The sequence below is a fragment of the Triplophysa rosa genome, linkage group LG9, assembly GCF_024868665.1.
Source record: "Triplophysa rosa linkage group LG9, Trosa_1v2, whole genome shotgun sequence".
Lineage (NCBI taxonomy): Eukaryota > Metazoa > Chordata > Actinopteri > Cypriniformes > Nemacheilidae > Triplophysa > Triplophysa rosa.
In genome coordinates, this window is record NC_079898.1 from 25,313,112 (window position 1) to 25,333,452 (window position 20,341).

The 20,341-nt window shown below is 38.5% G+C and overlaps 1 protein-coding gene across 1 annotated transcript in view; it reads right to left on the reverse strand.

The window, feature by feature from the left end:
* Positions 1-20,341, reverse strand: part of disc1 (DISC1 scaffold protein) — a 35,954-nt gene that overhangs the window by 11,886 nt on the left and 3,727 nt on the right. Inside the window, 8 exon segments of the mRNA XM_057342323.1 lie at positions 225-465; positions 5,277-5,337; positions 12,790-12,978; positions 13,154-13,256; positions 15,655-15,709; positions 17,638-17,876; positions 17,965-18,070; positions 18,569-18,728. Of these exon segments, the coding sequence (XP_057198306.1) occupies positions 225-465; positions 5,277-5,337; positions 12,790-12,978; positions 13,154-13,256; positions 15,655-15,709; positions 17,638-17,876; positions 17,965-18,070; positions 18,569-18,728 (1,154 nt within the window).

Genomic DNA, 20,341 nt, shown 5'->3' on the forward strand with positions numbered 1-20,341 from the left:
ACAGCACATGTTTTATTCTAGCGCAATCCAGCTCTTTAAATGACATGAGGTCAAAAACATTCAAAGCTGTGCGTCTCTATTACCTGTCGATGTAAAGTTCAACAGTGTCATGGTAATATGTTAAAGGACCTGTACATTGTGAAGTATCCTAAACTACAGCATCACTGTCACATTGACTTCCATAATCTTCAGGAAATCAATCAAGCAACAACGTACAGCTTTACCTTAGTGAACTCAGAGTGCTGAAGGTTAGCATCCGTGCACCAGCGCCCCCCTAAAGCAGTCAACATGGCGCAGTCCGCTTCCTCATCCGTGCATGACTGGACAATTGAACTTGATTCTGGAAAAGAGGGGAGATCCTTGGTTTCTGAGATGCTGGGGGTTCGCAGCTCCAGACCTTTCAGGAGAAGGTGACATGCCTCCAACTCTGCCTCCCAAATGTGCTCCAATGCCGGACCCCCACAGCTACAGAGAGAGACAGAAGACAATCTGAGATAGCAATCTGACACCTAAGGGGTGCAAACACACCTTTATTTAGAACATTACTATTAGTTTTTTTGTTTTATCATTTAAAAGCAAACAAAATCACAGTTTTGAAAAATCTTGGGAACAGAGTAACTTAAAAGTCCATTGTATGAAATTTTGGTGGCATCTAGTGGTGAAGTTGCGAGTTGCAACCAACGGCTCACTCCACCCCACCCTTTCGAAGCACTAAGGTAGCTGACAAAGGACTAAGATGTCGTCATGTTTTCGCTTCTTTGCCGAATATTTTTGTTGTTGTTTTGTTTTATGTTATATGCATGTATTGTTCGCAAATCCTTTATAATGTTGTTTTGTTGAGCACTAATAAAAAATAAAAAATAAACAAGTTAAAACTTGAAAAAAAAGAAAACATATTTATGAAACGCGTTCTGTTGAACAGTTTGTCCTTTTTTAAGGCTACTGTAGAAACAACATGGCGAATTCCATGCAAGGGGACCTGCGGTGTATGTAGATAGAAATAGATCATTTAAAAGTAATAAAAACATAACGCTTCATCATGTAAGGTCTTTATACACCTCTGAATACATAGTTATGTATATTATATTGCATTTCTGTCAACTGATCCTCCAAAAAATTCAACATTGGACCTTTAATATTCCTTTGAATGATCTGAGCTACTGTCAAACCTGATAATTCAACTCAAGTCATTGCAAATGTTTCGGTAAAATACTGACTAAACTTTTATCCCAGTTGTGATGTTTTTATTAAATTAAACAATGTGGATGTGGCATAAACTTGAGTTCTGCATACACTGTTAAAAAACCCTGTCATTTTATAGATTTTTTTCTGTTATTTTTTTACAGATTTTCCACGTAAAATGTAAAAAACAGAATTTTACTGTTTTTACAGATTTGTTTAAATGTATTTTTTTTAAATATGGTCAAAAACTGCAAAATTACAGAAAAAGACTGCAAATTTACAAGAAAAAGAGGGAAAACACGTTATTTTACAGTTTATTTCTAGCGCCCCAGCTGCTAAAAAAATTTCTTTAAACAAGATTAATTTTTTTGGTTTATTTTTGAAATACAATCAAAAACTATGAAATTACAGAACAAGACAACACATTTACAAGAAAAATGGGGAAACAATTAAATATATATCCTTATGTCCTATAATTTTACAGAAAAAAAGATTTTACGGTATATTTCTGTTTTTCCAGTTTACAGAACATTTCCGTTTTTTTACGGATTTTTGTTTTTCCGCTGTAGACTTTCTGACAACAAGTACAGTATAGTCAATAAACACCTTATATTCCCAGGTACACTACAAAATTGATTTATGTAAACACACACTTTATGTGAAGACACAAAAGAACCAATGATCAGACATTTATGAACTTAGGAAGGTAAAGGAAGAAACTGAAACTGATAAGCAGCTGATAAAGTTCTACTTCATAAACGTGCTTAACGCAGAACAGAATCAGTACGGCACAGCAGTGCATTCGTCACTAGACACAAAGGATTCTGTCCTTGTTAAGACATTAAAGCTCTCTGCATGCCACAAAACTGGAATGGGGCTCTTGTGGCAGCAGGTAAAGCGGTCGACACCTTCTGAGGGGTAAATCCTCACATTCAGTGAGAGTGTACAGAGAAGATAATTACTGTCTTCACACCCGTTGTCTCCAGAGAGAGAAAAATTCCTACGGCAATGACGGACAACAGGCTACTCTTCCCAGAAAGCCCATCAGGAGCAGAACGAGCAGCTCCGTTCAGCTTTCACAAGAACCTCTGGAGATTCATTCAGAGGCTTTCAGCCAAATGGGGGAGTGAGGGGGATGGATCTGACGCTCAAGCTTCAAAACCTGTCAAACCTTGGTGTATGTATTCCAGGAAAATATCAAAGGAAAAGAAATGCGCAATTATATTTGGCTTAAAAAAGCAATGTGGAATATTAAGAAAGATATATTGACATAAATGCAATATAATATACATATCAATGTCTTCAGAGGTGTATAAAGACCTTACATAATGAAGCGTTATGTTTTTATAACCTTAGAATGAACTATTTCTATCTACATACACCGCGGGTCTCCTTGCGTGGAATTCACCATGTGGTTTCTACAGTAGATCTAAATCGACAAATGCTCTACAGAGTGCGTTTTGTAAATACATTCTCCTTCGGCAATGAAGCGAATATATGACGAAATCTTTGTCCTGTGTCAGCTTCGAAAGGGAGGGGTGGAGTGAGCCGTTGGTTGCAATTTGCAACCTCACCGCTAGATGCCGCTAAAACACACGCTTGACCTTTAAAGAAAATGTTTTGCAACCATATGGATTTTTTTGCAATTTGACATCTATGACAATTATGCACCACAATTTTCCACAACCCCAAAATTTCATTATATGAACAAAAATCACATTAAATGTTGAAGAATGATCAAATCGTACATCAAAGTGTTGTGGTCTTCTATGCTAATTTAGAAAGCGGTCATTGTAGCAGTTTTACTGTAACACAATAACAACTGTAACAGATTTTAATACAAAGTCTTGAAAGCGATATAAGTCACCAATAAGATAAATGATAATTAGTACAAAAATATTCCAAGCAAACATCTGGATGCATTAAATTACAGTAATAAGAAAGGGGCGTTGAGCTTAATTGTTGTGGCAGCCATTTCACAATGTAAAACATCTTAATGATTGTTAAAATATGTTTAACCTCCAAAGGCCTGTTTTACGGAAGGGCCGATTGAATGGCATATGGATCATTTGATATTCAATATGAGCACTGAAAAGGATCAAGGGCACAACAAACATATCATATGTGAACTAGCATATCAAACTGGCATTTGATTGACAGCCAGCAGTTCTTTGAATTTGCAGCTTGTGCACGGGGTGAACCAATCAATTAGTTCGATGTCAACACATTACGCAAACAGTGAGAATCCCCTAATGGAAGACGGCTGACATGGACAACCTATGCAAAAAGAGAGTCTGTTTCTGCCCCTCAAAGCCCACAGATGTGATTTAGGGCCCTCGGTGAAAGATACGACTGCTCATGTCAGAAACACTTGATTTTTCGGTATACTGCCGCTGCGTACGTCTGTGTGCAGTACGGCTTTCTTGGTATGATAAAATCTTCCTCCATGACATTCGTTCTGATAAAAGTAAGTAAAAACCCTTTAAAATATGCCAAGCCCCTCACAAAAAAAGAGCCATTTATCTGATCGAGGGGTAACACAAAAGATGTCGTCGGTTGAGCGTAATGGCTGCCCGCTTCTGGAGTCATCACAGACAGGTTTCCATGGTGAGTAACTCGGAGAACAATCGCACTGGGAAAAATCTAATTGAGGGAAAGCGAGACGCAAGGGTTTGTGAGATAGTCCCGTGCCGTTCTCCCTTCGCTCGTACAGTAATCACCTTGGCAACAGGCATCGCTTCTGGCATCAGAGCATGTGCTATTCCAAAGGAGAGAACGCAAAACCATATGCCAACTCTTCCGTCCAGATGGCCGTCCATAGTGTTTTATTGAAATGTAATGAATGCTACATTTCGATGGTTGAGCACAGCAACAAATAACACATTCAATTAAAACAATTTGTGTCGCTTTTGGGTTTCAAGAGATGCTAAATAATACAAAAGCATTCGCAGGTGTATTTTGCGAGCGAGAGGTAAAGAACTCGCGGGGCTGTCTAGCAGACGTTTAACCTTTCGTCTCGATTATTATGCATGGAGTTTACAGCTTCTAGCTCCGCCTCATGTGGTCTCAATTTTCCAAGGTCAAAAAATGGGGCAGGGTCGAGTTTCTATTTTCACATTAATTAAAACAGGGAGATTCTCATCAGGACCCAGATTTTATATCGGGGATAAGTGACGACACATGGCGGCACCCATTAATGCTTGCACAAAAGTAAACAAGAATGGTCGAATTTTTTTTATAATCTAAAAACTACAAGCAGCACGGGACGAACAATGTGCAAAATGATTCATATGACATAAGATGAAGTTGACAAATGCAGCAAAAATGAGCAAGAATAACAAATAAGACAAAACACTTGACAATCGTGCCCAATTAATCTTCATTTGTTTAACTCATCTTACTTCGCTTTAGGCATATACAGGTGAAGCCTCTATTGTGTGGTTAGAGAATAGAAAAATAAGTGTGTGTATGTGTGTGTGTGCGCGTGTGTGTGTGTGTGTGTGTGTGTGCGTGGGAAGGGTAAACCCTACGGTATGGGGACAAAATGTCCCCACAATGATGGCAATATCCAAAACCCTTGTCCTTGAGGGGACATTTTTTGTCCCCATGAGGAAACAAGCTTATAAATCATACAGAATTAATTTTTTGAAAATCTAAAAGAGCAGAAAGTTGTGTGTGATTGTTAGGGTTAGGGATTATGATATACAGTTTGTACAGTATAAAAACCATTGCGTCTATGGAATGTCCCCATAAAACATGGAAACCCAACATGTATGCGTGCGTGTGTGTGTGTGTGTGTGTGTTCATGTTTGTATATCCCGGTGGGGACCTAAACCTGAATACACACCAACACATGGGGACTCGTGTCACCGTGGGGACCAAAATTGAGGTCCCCAGGGGCAAAAAAGCTAATAAATTGTACAGAACAATATTTTTTACAAATCTAAAAATGCAAAAAGTGTTCTATGATCTTTAGGTTTAGGGATAGGGTTAGGGGATAGAATATACAGTTTGTACAGTATAAAAAACATTACGCCTATGGACTGTCCCCACGGGGATAGTCAACCAAAGCCTGTGTGTGTGCGTGTTTTTACCTGTGACGTTGCTCTTCCAGGAGTTCAATGTATTTCAGAGCGTTTTCTTTTAAACCACGTTCTGTGTGAGAGAAAAGAACAACAACCGTCTGTGACATCTACTTGATTTTGATACATATGCACATTTGGTCGGGACAAACCTTTTTTATGATTTAAAATGAATTATTTGTCAAGAACGTAACGAGCTGTTTAATGTCCAATTAGCCAATCATGATCATAACTTATTACACGGCTCGTTGGAATGCTTGATTCTGATTGGCCAATCGCGACATTTGCAGGTTCGTTATTCCCAGATGACAACTGCTCAATCAGTTAACAGTCAATTTGGTTTAATCGTTTGTAAATACAATGTCATGTAATTAAAAGACATATTTATATTAACTTTGTCAAAAAAACCTGTCAAAATGATTTGCTGCATCTGGGTTATCAAGCATTCCGAAATAAGCTTCGCGTCGGGTCCTGATAACACCTGATAATCACACAGCATTTAAAAATACATATATAATTTTCAAATAGCGTCACAATTTTTGATCAACTATTCTTTGAAAACACCTGACAACAGACTCTAAATTCAACTGTTTTTCTAACGTCTGCAAAATAAAATTTTAGCTGTGCAACACAGATAAGCAAGCACTGCAAAAATGACAATTTCCAGGAGAAAATGAATGCATCAAGTCTCGCAGACACACTATCAGAGCGCAGTCTGTCACTGCCACCCATAAACAATTTATCTGTGCTGAGAAATGGATGTGCAGTAAACGCCATATGTGAGAAAACATGATATAAATGAGCCGTAGTGCCAACCGAAACTGAGATGAAGGATTCATTCAAACTGATGGATTTGTCCATTCAAAAACAGTACAGAGCAACTGGAATAACAAATAAATGTCCTTTATTTCTTGACTGCAATTTATAAATAAATAAAGACTTGAAGGATTTAACTTGAAGATGATGCACAAACTTACTGTGAGTCAGAATCTTCTCTTTAAATGACCCTGATGATCATATTGCAATTATTAAAAAACATAAAGTATATAAAAGATTTTAGCAGACCTAAAACCATTCATAATGTATGCACAATTTACTCTCAATTCACTTTGAATCTGATTTGATAAGATGCAGTATGGTCTTGTTTTTCTATCACAAGATGCATGTCTCGCATCATTTTCTCGTCTTTCAATACACAAGCTGCCAGACTGATGTTTCAGACTTGACAAAACAAACTTATTTAAAGCAACAACAAGCTGTTTTTCGACCTTAAAATAATCTCTCTAAAATTATTTTAGTGGTAGGTCAACTTTTAACTGGATGAATTTTACTGCCGCTGCTACCTAAGCAGCCCTCTATCGGCTGAAATCACACTTGTAACTTTGGTGTGCGGGTAGGTTCACAAGCCCCGCCCATCACCTGCTTTACGGCATACGTCGCGTTTTACTCATGGCCTGGGTGATCTAGTTCAACGCAAGTCTCCAAACCATCACCATGGCAGAGCCAGCAAAAAAAAAACAAAGAGGAAAAGCGAGAGAGTGATCGGACACGAGCCTGAACACGAATCAATATCTGACGGACTTACACTCGGTGAGGCGAGCTGCAAGAGGCAACGGGTTGCAAAACGGATGGAGACCTAACGTTAGCCTTCCTGCTAACTTACTTGATTTGAAAGTCTTATATGTAAAAAAATTTTAGCGTATTAGTAATTTGGCTGTGCTCAGCTTGTTTATTGGCGCACTAAGGTTACTGGTTCAAAATTTATAACCGTAAGGTAGACTAGAGATTATGTAATGTTGCCAGGTCTCAATAGCTAACGTAGCATGATCGTGCCTCGTCATGAATTTAGTGTTATGCTTGTAAACGATGACTACCAAACCACAATAAATGTTTAATGGTCAAAAGTTGCCTTAGATTCCTTAGTTCATGCACGTAGACTAATGTTATCGGTATCTATAGTTACTATGCTAGGCACTATTCCCATAGCGAGTTAAGTGTAAGTTATTGATTGCACCTATTACACAAAGCACAACGCCTGGTCACAAGTGTGATTCCGAAAATATAACTACAGAAAATGATTTGCATTGGTTACTAAACACATTCACGTCCATGCGTTGTGTTTTGGGTGACTGCAAATGTGTTATGTAGCTAACGTTAGCAAGTTAGCTGCTATGGAGCTAGCACGCTATGCGCTAACGGCTAACAAGCAGCTGCTACCTCAGAATCTAGTTTGAGCTATTAGTATTGCCCAGTAGTATACCCCGCGGGAGCCAAAAGAGTACTTTAGTACATGCACAGATTATGAAGTGACTTGATGTAACAGCAGTTTCTGCTTAGTCAACAAATTCACATGTATCGCGCTGCCCACGTGGAAGCTTATACAGCGACAGTATTTACGACATTGATAACAGACAATTGCGCTCATCAACCACATGGGGGAACCATACACCAAAACGGCTCGTTGTTGCTTTAATTTATTAATGCTAATTAATAGGGATGTAACAATATCAAAATCTCACTGCGCGACAATACCGCGGTATGGCGTCCCCGCGGTACGGTGTTTATTGCAATATTTAAATGACAAATGATGACTTGGAAACGTGCCATAAGCATCCTCTTTTCTTTAAAAGAAAAAATCCCTTTTATAAAATAAAATAATTGCACCAGATGGACCTTGACAAAGGTAACATCTAAAAATGTTTCTAACTTTCTTTATGTTAGGCCCGGAAGACCTATCGTTTCATACAGTGACCACGATAACATTGAGACAATTTTGGTATTGCGATAACACAATATCGATAATATTGTTACATCCCTACTAATTAACACTCGTCTCATTATCAGCCGACAACTAAAGACAAAACACACAGGCAAACTCACATGTCACTGTACCGAGACCAATAGGACGCTCATCAATCAATGATTTACACACAAGACATTATTTGCCATTATTCTGATGCATTGACAGCAGTAATACAGCTCAAAACCAGCATCACAGATGCCTGTATAAAGAGGTTTAAACACATTCGACAGCATTATGAAACTCTGGTGCAATGAGGCAAAAGAGGACCAGCCTGTCGTTCCAATTGAGTCAGAAAAGATGACCAAGATTAATGTCCTGCTGTCAACGGCACGCTCCTGAGTCTGGCACAACAACATGTGCAGAACTACCCAGAAAGAATGATATCTTACTCAGCAAACACAAAAATGACTTGATGCTTAAAACTGGACCTCCTGAAGGCAACTTTACAAGCCAGCACTCTCTGACAAGAACAAACTTATGAGTTGTAAATGATATGCTGAAATGTGTGCTTGAGAAAAATAAATAAAAACAAAATACATATCTAGTGTTTATGCCGTTATACGTGAACCTGCAGTGATACAGAATGTGTGTTTATAGTACTGCTCATCCAATCAGAACTCAGGGTCAGACTTCAGCATTTTATAAATCTGTTCTTAAGTTATAAACAAATGAGACATTTGTTCAGACTAAAGGCTCGTACACACCAATAATGATAACTATAAAGATAGACAGTACAGCCACGGAAACAATTAGGAGACCATTTATATTTACTATTTATGTATGTGTTTCATTCTGTGAACAACTAACAATATTTCTCTCAAATTTCAAATAAAAATATTGTTTCTATTTGCACTTATCTGCAGAAAATGAAAACTGGAGAAACCTACTGCAAAGAAAACAAGTTCACGTTCACTTTCAAGCAATACAACAGTCATATTTACATTTATTTAGGAACAGTTAAAACATATTTTTTAAGTGATAACCTGGATTTTTCTCAGTTTTCATGTGTCATGTCGTGCTGTCAGTCTTTCACATTGCTGTTGAGTGACTTTATGTCACTCCTGAGGGTTGATTTTGTTGAAAAACAACAGACGGTGGACTGGAATGGCCGCAATACATCTAGAAATGCTGATTGAATCAAAAAACTAAATTGTCACTTCTTAATTCTTTCCACAGCGTTATTAGCATCCGCAATTTTTAATGTTCCAAATCCTTTAAATTTGCAAATCCAATGACATTGATTCTCTTGATCATTAAAACTGAGGTGTGGATGTGTTCTCTTACATTTTTGAAACGTTGGACAGGTCTAAAGATTCATCTGTATTATTGATCCCCTAAAGACAGAAAGCCTGACCCACGGCCTCAGGTGAGCCGGCCCACTTTCTGAGGCTTGTCAATAAGAAATGAAAAACCAGAACAGGTTTGACACTAAAAGGATTGCATTAGGGAATATTTTGGTGAGATGGAGCAAACCACAGAAATATCTAAAAGCCTTTCAAAACATCTCGCTCACGTCTATTTTTTGTTAGTCCTGTTTTCATTTCAAGTCATCACAACGCCATCTTGCCATCTGAACGTTCTCCTCATTAAAACATTCTGACGCTCGGTTACAGTATGAAAGTGAGACCACAACAAGCCTGGACAAAGACTTGTGTTTAAAAATACCACCGAATGTGATAATTTATTCCAAATTACGCAAGCAATCCCAAACCATAAACCCCACCTGACAAGCGAGGCACACACAGCCGGTTCCTCATGCCCAAAACACTCATTTGATGCCTCTTGAGCTTTCACATTCTGGCAAATGTGTGTGTCAGCATGTTATTACCCCAGTGGGAAGATAAGGTAATGAGAGCCTAGCATGAGCGCTGCGTTCCCCTCAAACGTCTATTGTGTTCTGTATCACATTCACCCGCTCTGCTTATTTAGCATCGGCACTCAGCCTATCATTAGATCACTATCTCTCTCAAACCAAAAAAAAGACGGTCCGAGTGTCTTTGTTGGGTAAAACGTGTGTGTGTTGCTTCTAACAGGCAGGGCGAGGGCTGGCGAGGGTCCCGCTGGCTGACGGCCGGGATCTCCTCCTGCTGACAGACGCGTAGAGAAGAAATTAAATGGAATGCCACGATCTGCATTCAGCAAATGTCTCCTGAGAGCTTATTCAAGAGTGAAATCAGATGTGCATCTGGCCATTATCACCAACTAGTTAACCAGAACTAAATCAGCGCTTCAACAGTCAACAGAACTACTTTTATACATACAGCCGTGGAAAAATTTAGAGAGCATTTCTAGATGTATTGTGGTCATTCCAGTCCAGTGTCTATTGAATTTCAACAAAATCAAACCCCAGGAGTGACATAAAGTCCTCCAACAGCAATGTGAAAGATGCATGACAAGACACATGAAAACTGTGATAAAATCCAGATTATCACATAAAAAAATCATTTTTGAACTTTTCCTAAATACATGTACAAATCTTAATAAATGCAAACAGAAACAATATATGTATTTAGTATTTAAAATTTGGGAGAAATATTGTTAGTAGTTTGTAGGAGAAAACAAAAATACCTATAAATAGTAAATTCAGAAAAACTGAAAATGGTCTTTGAAACAGTATTTTTTTTATTGACTTGGTGTGAATATGACCTGGACATTAAAACAACATTCACACAAACCCTGATGACAAACAAATTTGAGGGAAGAAAAAAATACCCCCCCTTATCCATGTGTATCAACACTGAAAGCTACAAAAGAGAGAAAATATCTAAATTATCAAGCAAGACGTGAATCTCTCTTCGTGAGGAATTAACGCCCCCCAGTGGCAGCAAAAAAGAACATCTGAGAAAATCACTTTTCTTTCCTAATAACAGAGGAAGAGTAAAGAGCTCAGTCCAGACATACATTAGATGAAAAGCTGGAATAAGACGCATTAATGGGGAAATGACACTTCTAAGCGAATCTGGAAACTAATGAAGTTTTTAACAGAAACTCAACTGTAGCCCGCTCTAGTTTTTATAGCACGGTTGCGGACTACACTTTTTAAAATGAGAACGTTTGAGGTTCAAGCCTCTTAAAATGGTTAAAGCACATTAAAGTCCCTGTGAAATTAAAAATGACAATGGCTATTTTTTCATGAAATATTGCAGAGTTTATTGTAAATAGTTGATCAATGTGGGTCATTCTCTTTTTAAAATTCGTCTGAAAACCCCCTTCCTTCCTGTAATGACTATCCATCTCAAATGGCATAAGTTAGACGGCTTGGGCGGAGCATCTGTTAACTCCTCCCCTTCAACTGTCAGTCTACTGCCAGTTCCATTTCAAAATGCAACAGCTGTTTATATACATCCAATCAAATCGCAGGGAAAGACGAAAGCCACGCCCACTATTTTTCTCATTAGAAATTCCATTTCAGTTGGAAATAACACTAAACACACACCACAAAACGCAAGGTTTGTGCATTTGTAAAGTGATAGTTCACCCAAAAATGAAAATTCTGTCATCATTTACTGAATCTCTTGTCATTTCAAACCTGTATATCTTTCTTCTGCAGAACACAAAAGAAGATATGAAGAGTTTGGTTCCAAAACGCGATAAACACAGTTTTTTTAAAAATGAGTTTCCACCAAAATCAGTTTTGTATCAGGTCGGTATTGAAAAGTCACTTTTTCATTTTACGCAAAATGCGATATCCGCCGTGTTATTCTGTCATGTTTTCTCCCTTTTTTCCAAACCGCAGTATACGCCAGTCTCACTTCTCTGCAGAACGCGACGTATCCGCTCAACCAATCACAGCACACCATTCCACGCACTGTAAACAGTAATGGCGGCGCTCTAAATACGGTCGGCTCCTAGTTTCCCTGATCGACTTTGTACTTTGTGTTCAACAAACACACACAAAAATGAATCATTTTGACGGCATTGATGAACCTGTGCTGGTGGGGAAGAAACGTAAACCATCGAAATCTAATCATTTACGTGAGGAGATTAAGAAGACGAGGCAGTAATTTATAGCATTAAAAAGATGACGCGTTGAATTCATGTTAGGAGCGATGACTGATTGAATGTATTTTTAGTCCAGTGCCTGTATGTAAGATTAGTATTGTATTGAGTTCAGATGTGTCATATGTGCATGGATCAACTCACTTTGTTGTGTATTTTCAACAGTTTCAATATGAAAAATAACTTTTATATTGATTCAATGGATTTATTGCATTTTGAAAAAAAATTGTCATGGATTTATTGCATTTTTGGGAAAAAATGATCAGTTTTTATAATAAATCTTTTAAAATCAAAATCTGGATTTGAATTTTTTGTTACTAGAACCTAAAGATGCTATGTGAAACTTTGAAACAGAAAATAGTGGTTTTCATCTTGCCACTTTCTTTGTAAATAAAACACATTTTTACTCAAATTAATCAAAATGGATTTATAGCGTTTTGGAACCAAACCCTTCATATTTTGAAAAATGTTGATAACCGGCACCCATTCACTTGCAATGGTTTTGTGTCCATTCAATAGAAGTGAATGGATGCCGGCGCTGTTTGGTTACCAACTTTCTTCAAAATATCTTCTTTTGTGTTCTGCGGAAGAAAGAAAGTCACACAGGTTTGAAATGACAAGAGGGTGAGTAAACAACGACAGAATTGTCTTTTTTTGGGGGGGTGAACCATCCCTTTAAAACATCATCTTTATGCCAGCAGAGTTCGAAGTTTAGTTACTCACCACGCTGAGCTTCTCTCCGCTGCAGGTCCAGTTTGATTTGGTTTAATTTCTCCTTCATGCGAGTTAGTTCTTGTCCACTGCCTGTGCTTAACGTCTGCAGCTTCCTCACCAGCGTCTCCACACGATCTCTTTCTCCATACACGTTCCTGATCTCTGTCTTCAGTTCTTTAGCACTGCTGAAATCATTTCCTGGAAGGAGAGTAAAACACACAGATCACACACTTGCTCTCTGCCCTAAATGAACAGAAAGAACATTGTTTATTATTATTATTATATATAATATTACGTGTACAGCTGTAGAGCTCAAAGTGAAGGCGACATCTGTTCAGGTGAGCATAGAAAGAGACGTGATGGAGCACAGTACCTGAGACGGCTGAGAGATTCGCCTCCTGAAGAGCCAACAGCTGCGTTTCGGTCTCATTAACTTTCCTCCGCAGACTGGCGACCAGCTTCTGACTCATGAGCACCTGAGAAATGAGAGGAGACAGGAGAGATGAGATGTTACAGACGGCAGACGAGAAGCAGTTTCATCACAGTACCCTTTACCGCTTCCATGCAAATACTTTTCATTTGGCAAATTAACCTCAAATATTCATGAATTTCACTTCACAAGACATTTATTAACTCACTGACATTGTTTGGATTTCTCATGATGGCTGAATGTGCTTTTGGAGTTTCAACATTCTGGGACCGACAGATGTACAGTATATAATGTAACAGATATTTATATAAAAAACAAAGTAATATCTGGGATGGCATGTACGTTGTAATTTTTGGGTGAACTATTCCTTATGCACCACAAAACATCAGGAAACACACAATCGTGGACCAGATGTTACGGCAGACGACACGTGCGACCTCCTGCAGACAGACGGGACATCATTTAATGGCATTCTGAAGGACGAAGTCACACGGTGCCATTTTTCAGGCATTTCACTTCCACCCCTCCTGCTACAAATCTACCTGCACACGCACACACACACACACGCACACACACACACACACACACACACACACCCTCTCTACAGCCCAGGGCTCACACTCTTAATGACACTGATCCCAGTCTGCCAAACTGGGAAACCCACACGCAGAGGGACGGAGCCTGAAGCTCTGAGCTAAGTGACAATTTTTCGTGGCACTCACAGGAGGAAAGAAGCTCAGTGACTGTAGAAGGAGAGCCGTTCTTCAGACAAACCCCACTGTTAGACTCTGAATCAAACATTAACCACAGTAACATGTGACTCTGCGTGACAACATGCAACACGAGGAGCACAACAGCAGAAGATATTAAGACTCATTAAGTGGGTTGCGTGTCGACATGCACAATAGCGCTTCGGGTGACCCGGGTTTGAGTCTCGGCTTGTGGTTCTTTATTGACTCCTGTTCGTCTCTTTCTGACCCCATATGATTTTCTGTCCACTTTTCACTGTCTAATAAAAGCTGTAATAACCAAAAATAACTTGAGACTTGTTCTAATAAAAAATAATATATATATATTATGTATTAAAAACTCCCTGAAATACTTGATTCTGATTGGTCAGCTTGCAACTGCATTATACAGTCCGAGTCACCATGACACGGAAGTTGCGATTGACTTATTTTCCGTATCATGATGTGTATCCGAATGAAACGGCTTCTGAAATGAGAAAAAATGTAGGTTGGGGCTTTATTATGCCTTTCCCTTTTTGATTGGTTTGTTGTAAGTTGGGCCTGGAGGGGAGGGCTAAAAATGCCTGGCCATTGGACAGTCAGTATAGTCCTACCTCTTTTTTGTTGCTGACGTCATGTGGTGAAGAGTTGTTGTTGAGAGGGGGGAGGAGCTTAACGTTTTTGATTAAAGATTACAAGTGCAAATGAATTTAAAAAAATACTGGTGTGCACGGATAAATCATTTATAATAATGTGTAAAACACTTGGAATTTTCCTGTTTGATTGCATGGTGACATTAAACAACACTTTTCTCACAGATAACTGTTTTATATATAATTATATTCATAGAAATATTTAAATCAAATATAACAGACCATTTTGCAATACGTAAACAAAACTGGTCCAGAAGCACTTCCTAATTAAAGTCTTTTAACAATAAACAAACGTCAGAAAACAACCAACAGAACACTTAAACAGCAGAAAACTGAAACAGGAAGTGCTCTTAGACCAGTGCTGTTTGCGTCTTGCAAAATGGTCTATTTCACGTCAACATAAAAGTGAGATATACAGTCAGCTGGTCTTTAACATAAACATTTTCAGGGAAATGAGATCACCAAAGCAACCTATTAGTCTGAAGGGGCGGGTATAGTCCGGACGGGTATGCGTACAACAGCGCATGCGCAAGAAAGGTGCACTAGTCCACTAGGGGTCAATACACACACAGAAAGTGTGCAGTGTGCCGTTGTCGAAGAAGAACGATATAAAACCAACACGCTGAAGCATATCCTTCCCCATACTGTTTGGTTGATGTTCTTTGTTGTCTTGCTGTTTGCTCGGATTGTTTGCAATGGCGATCATTAATTTGCAGTGGGTCACTCAGCGCTGCCCTCTGATGGTCTAGTAGAGCACACATACTCATTTGTACTGCGCATGTGTCGAACTCGGACGTCCGCGCTTAATCCGTAATGAGTATGCTCAAGAAGTGGATGCGTTTGTGCGCGAGACGGACGCGGAAAGTCAAGTATACCCGGCGCTTTAGTTCTGCAATAATAACGAATGGACAACATTGTGACCCAAATACAGTCATGGCTGGTAATAAATAATTAGAGACAGTAAAATGTTCTCAATTCATTCAACACGGACAGGAAGTTGACTTTGTAATCCGGTTGGCACAAATTGGCCTATAAGAACGACAAACGAACTGTGCCGACTCACCTTCGCTGTTGTATCTTTAATGGACAAACTCAACGCCTGCTCCTGTTCCTGAAGTCTGCGATTAAAGATCAAAACAAATCAGATGATAATTTATTCACAAGAAAAAAACAGTCATATGATCACAGCATGAGTATTCTCAAAAGTATGATTCAATTGAAATATATAGTAGAAACATTGAAAGAACATCTACTTAAAATACAATTCTAAAGATGACATACATACAGATGATTTATAACTATCTCATTCATTGAATAAACATCAGTCATGGTGTCATCATGAGACACAGTAGGTCAACAGAGGCACATGACACATTATCATGTTTTGTCAACAATAACCGAATCAGCTGACAGTTTCTCAACATCTAATAACAGGAAGCTTTCATGCGTGTCTGAATCTGGATTGATTCATTATCAATCATTGAAAACAAAAAATAAAAATGGTCAAGGTGCCCTCTGCTGGTAATGTTTGAATTAAATTAAATGTCTTATTGAACAGTAAGCAAACACACTATTACCCTCATCGCGCAAAGCTTTCCAAAGACACAGAACTGATCTACACCTGAAACTGAAAACATCTGAATCTCTGATATGAAGGAATTTCTCTGAACAATAAAAATTCATAACGGTGAAGAACGGGCTGAGCCCGTGTCATTTCCATAAGGGGCAGGTTGAAGATGAAAAAGAATATTGTCAGAAAAAAATAGCACTAGTGAAGAAAATGACCCGCTTCAATAGCAGATTCATCAGAACTCAGACAAACACTCCAATGGTACTATAAAATCAATCTCTCAGCGGGGTGGGTTTAGCTGGACCTCAATCTTCAGCATACTTTCAATAAATCTACATTCAGTTTGCATCAAAATCAATCCAGACAGAGTCCAGACAGAGCAATACAATCTATATCGCAATATATCAGACACACAAACGTAATATGTCATAGAGCGGCTGTTTGTTTTTTACTAAAGTTGGCTTTTCAAACATCTCCAGGGTTTCAAAACTAAACAGAGATGAGGAAAAAACGTTCAAAACACAAAACTGAACCACATCAATTTAAAATAGCCAGAACTAGTGAATGTTGTTACAGCTCATCTGTCAACGTGTGCGAGATCTGAAAGTCATCTGCCTGCTTCTATTCAACCTTGTGCAGAAAATACATCAATCACATCCAAAAGACCAGAGATTTCCAACACACGCGGAAGACATTACAAAAGAAAAGAAAATCATTTACTGGAACTTTGAGATTAATATCAGCAGGCTTTCTGAATTCTATCTCAATCTCAATTCATTTATAATGCATAATTAAAAACAATCACAGATTGACCAATGTGCTGTACAAGGTTATAAGTACAAATAAAATAACAACAACATACAAGAAACATCACATGTCATGAAATGTAGCAAAATATATGTTTTTAACTTTACTTTAAAAGTGTATGAAGTTTGTGCAGTTTATACGCTTTAAATATTACTGCGTCTAGATCACAAAAATCAACTTTGCTTAGGTTTTTTTTAGCAGCGTGACAATTTTTTTTTACACGAATGTCTTATTCAGCTTTTTTATAAAGGCAAAGTAAAAAGTTTTTTGGTGTGGAATTGGTTTGGATTGGTGCAAAACTACACAAGTCTGGTTACTCAATATAAAAAGTACCAAAAAAGTAACAGCAACACCGGGTTTTATTAAAAGAAAGTACCATAGTCGCAAAACCGTTTTCTGAAGTGACATGCAAGTACTGTAGTATGGTAAACAACATTGGTAATTTTGTAAGAATAACACCTCACCAGATGCAACAAGAATGTTTTGTGTCCACACTATCCAAAGTGAAAAAGAGGTGTGGAGCAACGTGATCAATCACAAACAACAGCCAATTAGAAGTTCTATCTTTGGGCAAAGCTGTCAGCCACACCATGGAGTCACAGAACTAAAATAAAATCAACTGTCGGGTATCACCATCACAACTGGTTGGGACACACCATTTAGCCTTACCTGATGATCTCTGCTGGTGGAGAGGCACTGATCTGAGCGCGGTGTTCAGATGTCATCATGTCCTCCAGCGCTCGACCCATCAGCATCAGCTGAGCCACATCACAGCCTTTCAGCACGGGCAGCTCCTGCTCCAGCCGCTGCTCCTCCGTGCCCCTTCCATCCTGCGCCAGATGCACCTCCACAGCTCTGCTCTGCTCCTGAAGCTCCTTCAGCCTCCTCTGAAGATCACACATCTCCCTCTGTAGAAGCACACATTCGATGGCATACACATCAAACTGCCTGGACTAGTCCATCCTGACTTTTCTAGAAATAGGTATTTCGGATTACCTGAATCCTCTGTTTTTCCAGGATCAGTTTTTCCCGTCTTTTTTTCCGTTTTTCCCCAGAGGAGCTAGCTGAACATTTCTGATCCTCGCACGGTTCCCCCTTCTCTCTGTGTTAACAAAATGCATCTCAAATTATCAAAATGAAAACATGACAGAAGTACTGGAATATGATCTTTGTTTCATTGCTTTGTTCACTGTACTGTAGTAAATACTGAAGTATACTACACTATTATTTCATGAACAACATGAAGGAATGTCTATTTGTTTTAAATTAATTTTATATGAAATCTTATTGTACAGGCTTTTAAAACAGGCAAACATGACCGAAATTCAAAAAAGACCAAAGATCATTTATACTCTCAGATCTCTATTTAATTCTGCTGTAGACTCCACACGATTAACACACACACACAGAAACAAGATAGCGTGTGGTGTGTTTTGCAGCAGGGGGACACACATTCCATCAACTTTCAGCCCATCCTGCTTTCTTTCCTGTTGTAACGGTCTATTTATAAACCTCTGGTGTTGAAAAGCATGTCAGATTCACCACTGAGAAATAAAGCAGGGATTCGATTCAGAAAATGCAGTCTTTAAAGCCATCAGACCTGTATTGAGAGCTGTTCCTCTGGAGAGCGCTGTGCGCGGCCGTCCTGAGCGTCTGCAGATATTCAGAGACGGCTGGATGTCTGGGTCTGGAGGGAAGAGAAGCTTTCAGAGCCGCTCGCTCCCTGCGAAGATCCTCTAGTTTATGACCAAACCGCTCAGCTGGAAACAGGCAAGAGTTTACACTGGTGTTCAGTTAGCGTCACATGAAACACGTCATAGAACATACTGAACAAGACAAGAGATTCAGGACAGATTATTCACAGCAATGAGTTTATTTAGTCCTTACTCTGAAATAGAAGACTGTCCAAACTTTGTGTCACTTTATGGGACAGTTCACCCAAAAATGAAAATTCTTATTCAGCCTCATGTCATTTCAAACCTGTATGACTTTCTTCTGCAGAACACAAAAGAAGATATTCTGAAGAATGTAGGTAACCAAACAACACTGAACCCCATCGACTTCCACTGTATGAACACAAAACCACTGAGACATTTCTCAAAATATCTTCTTTTGTGTTACACAGAAGAAAGAGTCATACACATGTTATGTGGATTTACAGTACATGAGATCCACAGAGCCATTACAAGATAAATATAGCGGTTTGTAATAGGGCTGAAACGATTCCTCGAGTAATTCGAATACAAAAAATCATCGAGGCAATTTTTGTTGCCTCGAAGCCTCGTTTAATACATTTAACTACAGTACACACGGAGCACTGCGTTTCCCCACGGACCGTTATTACTGACGCACAGCCCGCTAAACTCTATTCATGTTACAGGGCTCTCAAGTCTCACACATTCACCGTGAGACACACGCATTATAGTCTGCTCACACGTGTTTCTCATGCTGATAAATAAATGATAGCTTATTGAAATGGTGAACTGCTATTTTACTTAGTTTTAGTCTATTTTGCGAGTGAAACTTGTTTTCCGGCTGCATTGAGTCCATCAAACTAGATGCGGACGTTAGTGGATGCCGAATCAAGTTATTTACACATGTCATCTGTCTGTTCTGCGTGTCTGAGTGAATGAACTGCACTTTATGAGTACATGAACACATGAACTTCATCTCCAGAGTTGCTCTGAGAGTTTATTTCAGAACATTCACCGAGTGAAGCTAACACACTAAAAAATAAGCGTCTTCCGACGGCCTGCCAAAATAAAAGTCCGGTTAACTCTGTATTTTTATGTGGACAAATATATTACTATTTAATAGTAAAAAATAAAACTAATTTAGATAAACTAAATGCATTATGCATAAGCTGAAGTTAGTTGTTTACCTTTGAAATTATTCTTTCTATTTTTATTAATGTTTCTTATTTATACATTTGTATTAGACCTATATTGCATTTTGAATGTAATATGGCAATGGAATGTACTAAATGGGTTTAGTTTACACAGATATTAATGTATGCAATTTCAGCAGTAAATGTAAATTTTTCTAAAAAGGAAACAAATTAGTTGTTCATTTTAAGAGACCTGTCTTATTTTCTTATTGTCTTATTTTGTATATTTAGTATTGCTCTTTAATAAAGAAAAAGTACTTATTATCCAAATACCCGATTAATCGATGGAAAAATCAGTAGAATACTTGATTACTAAAATAATCGATAGCTGCAGCCCGAGTTTGTAATCAGAGCTCATCTGAATGCTCAGCCCAGAAGTGTGATGTACTTTGAACACACATACTGAAAAACATACATACCTCAAACGCACTAAATTAAAGGAGAAAGTGTCTACCCAAAGCACAAATGTGATAGGTGGATTGTGTG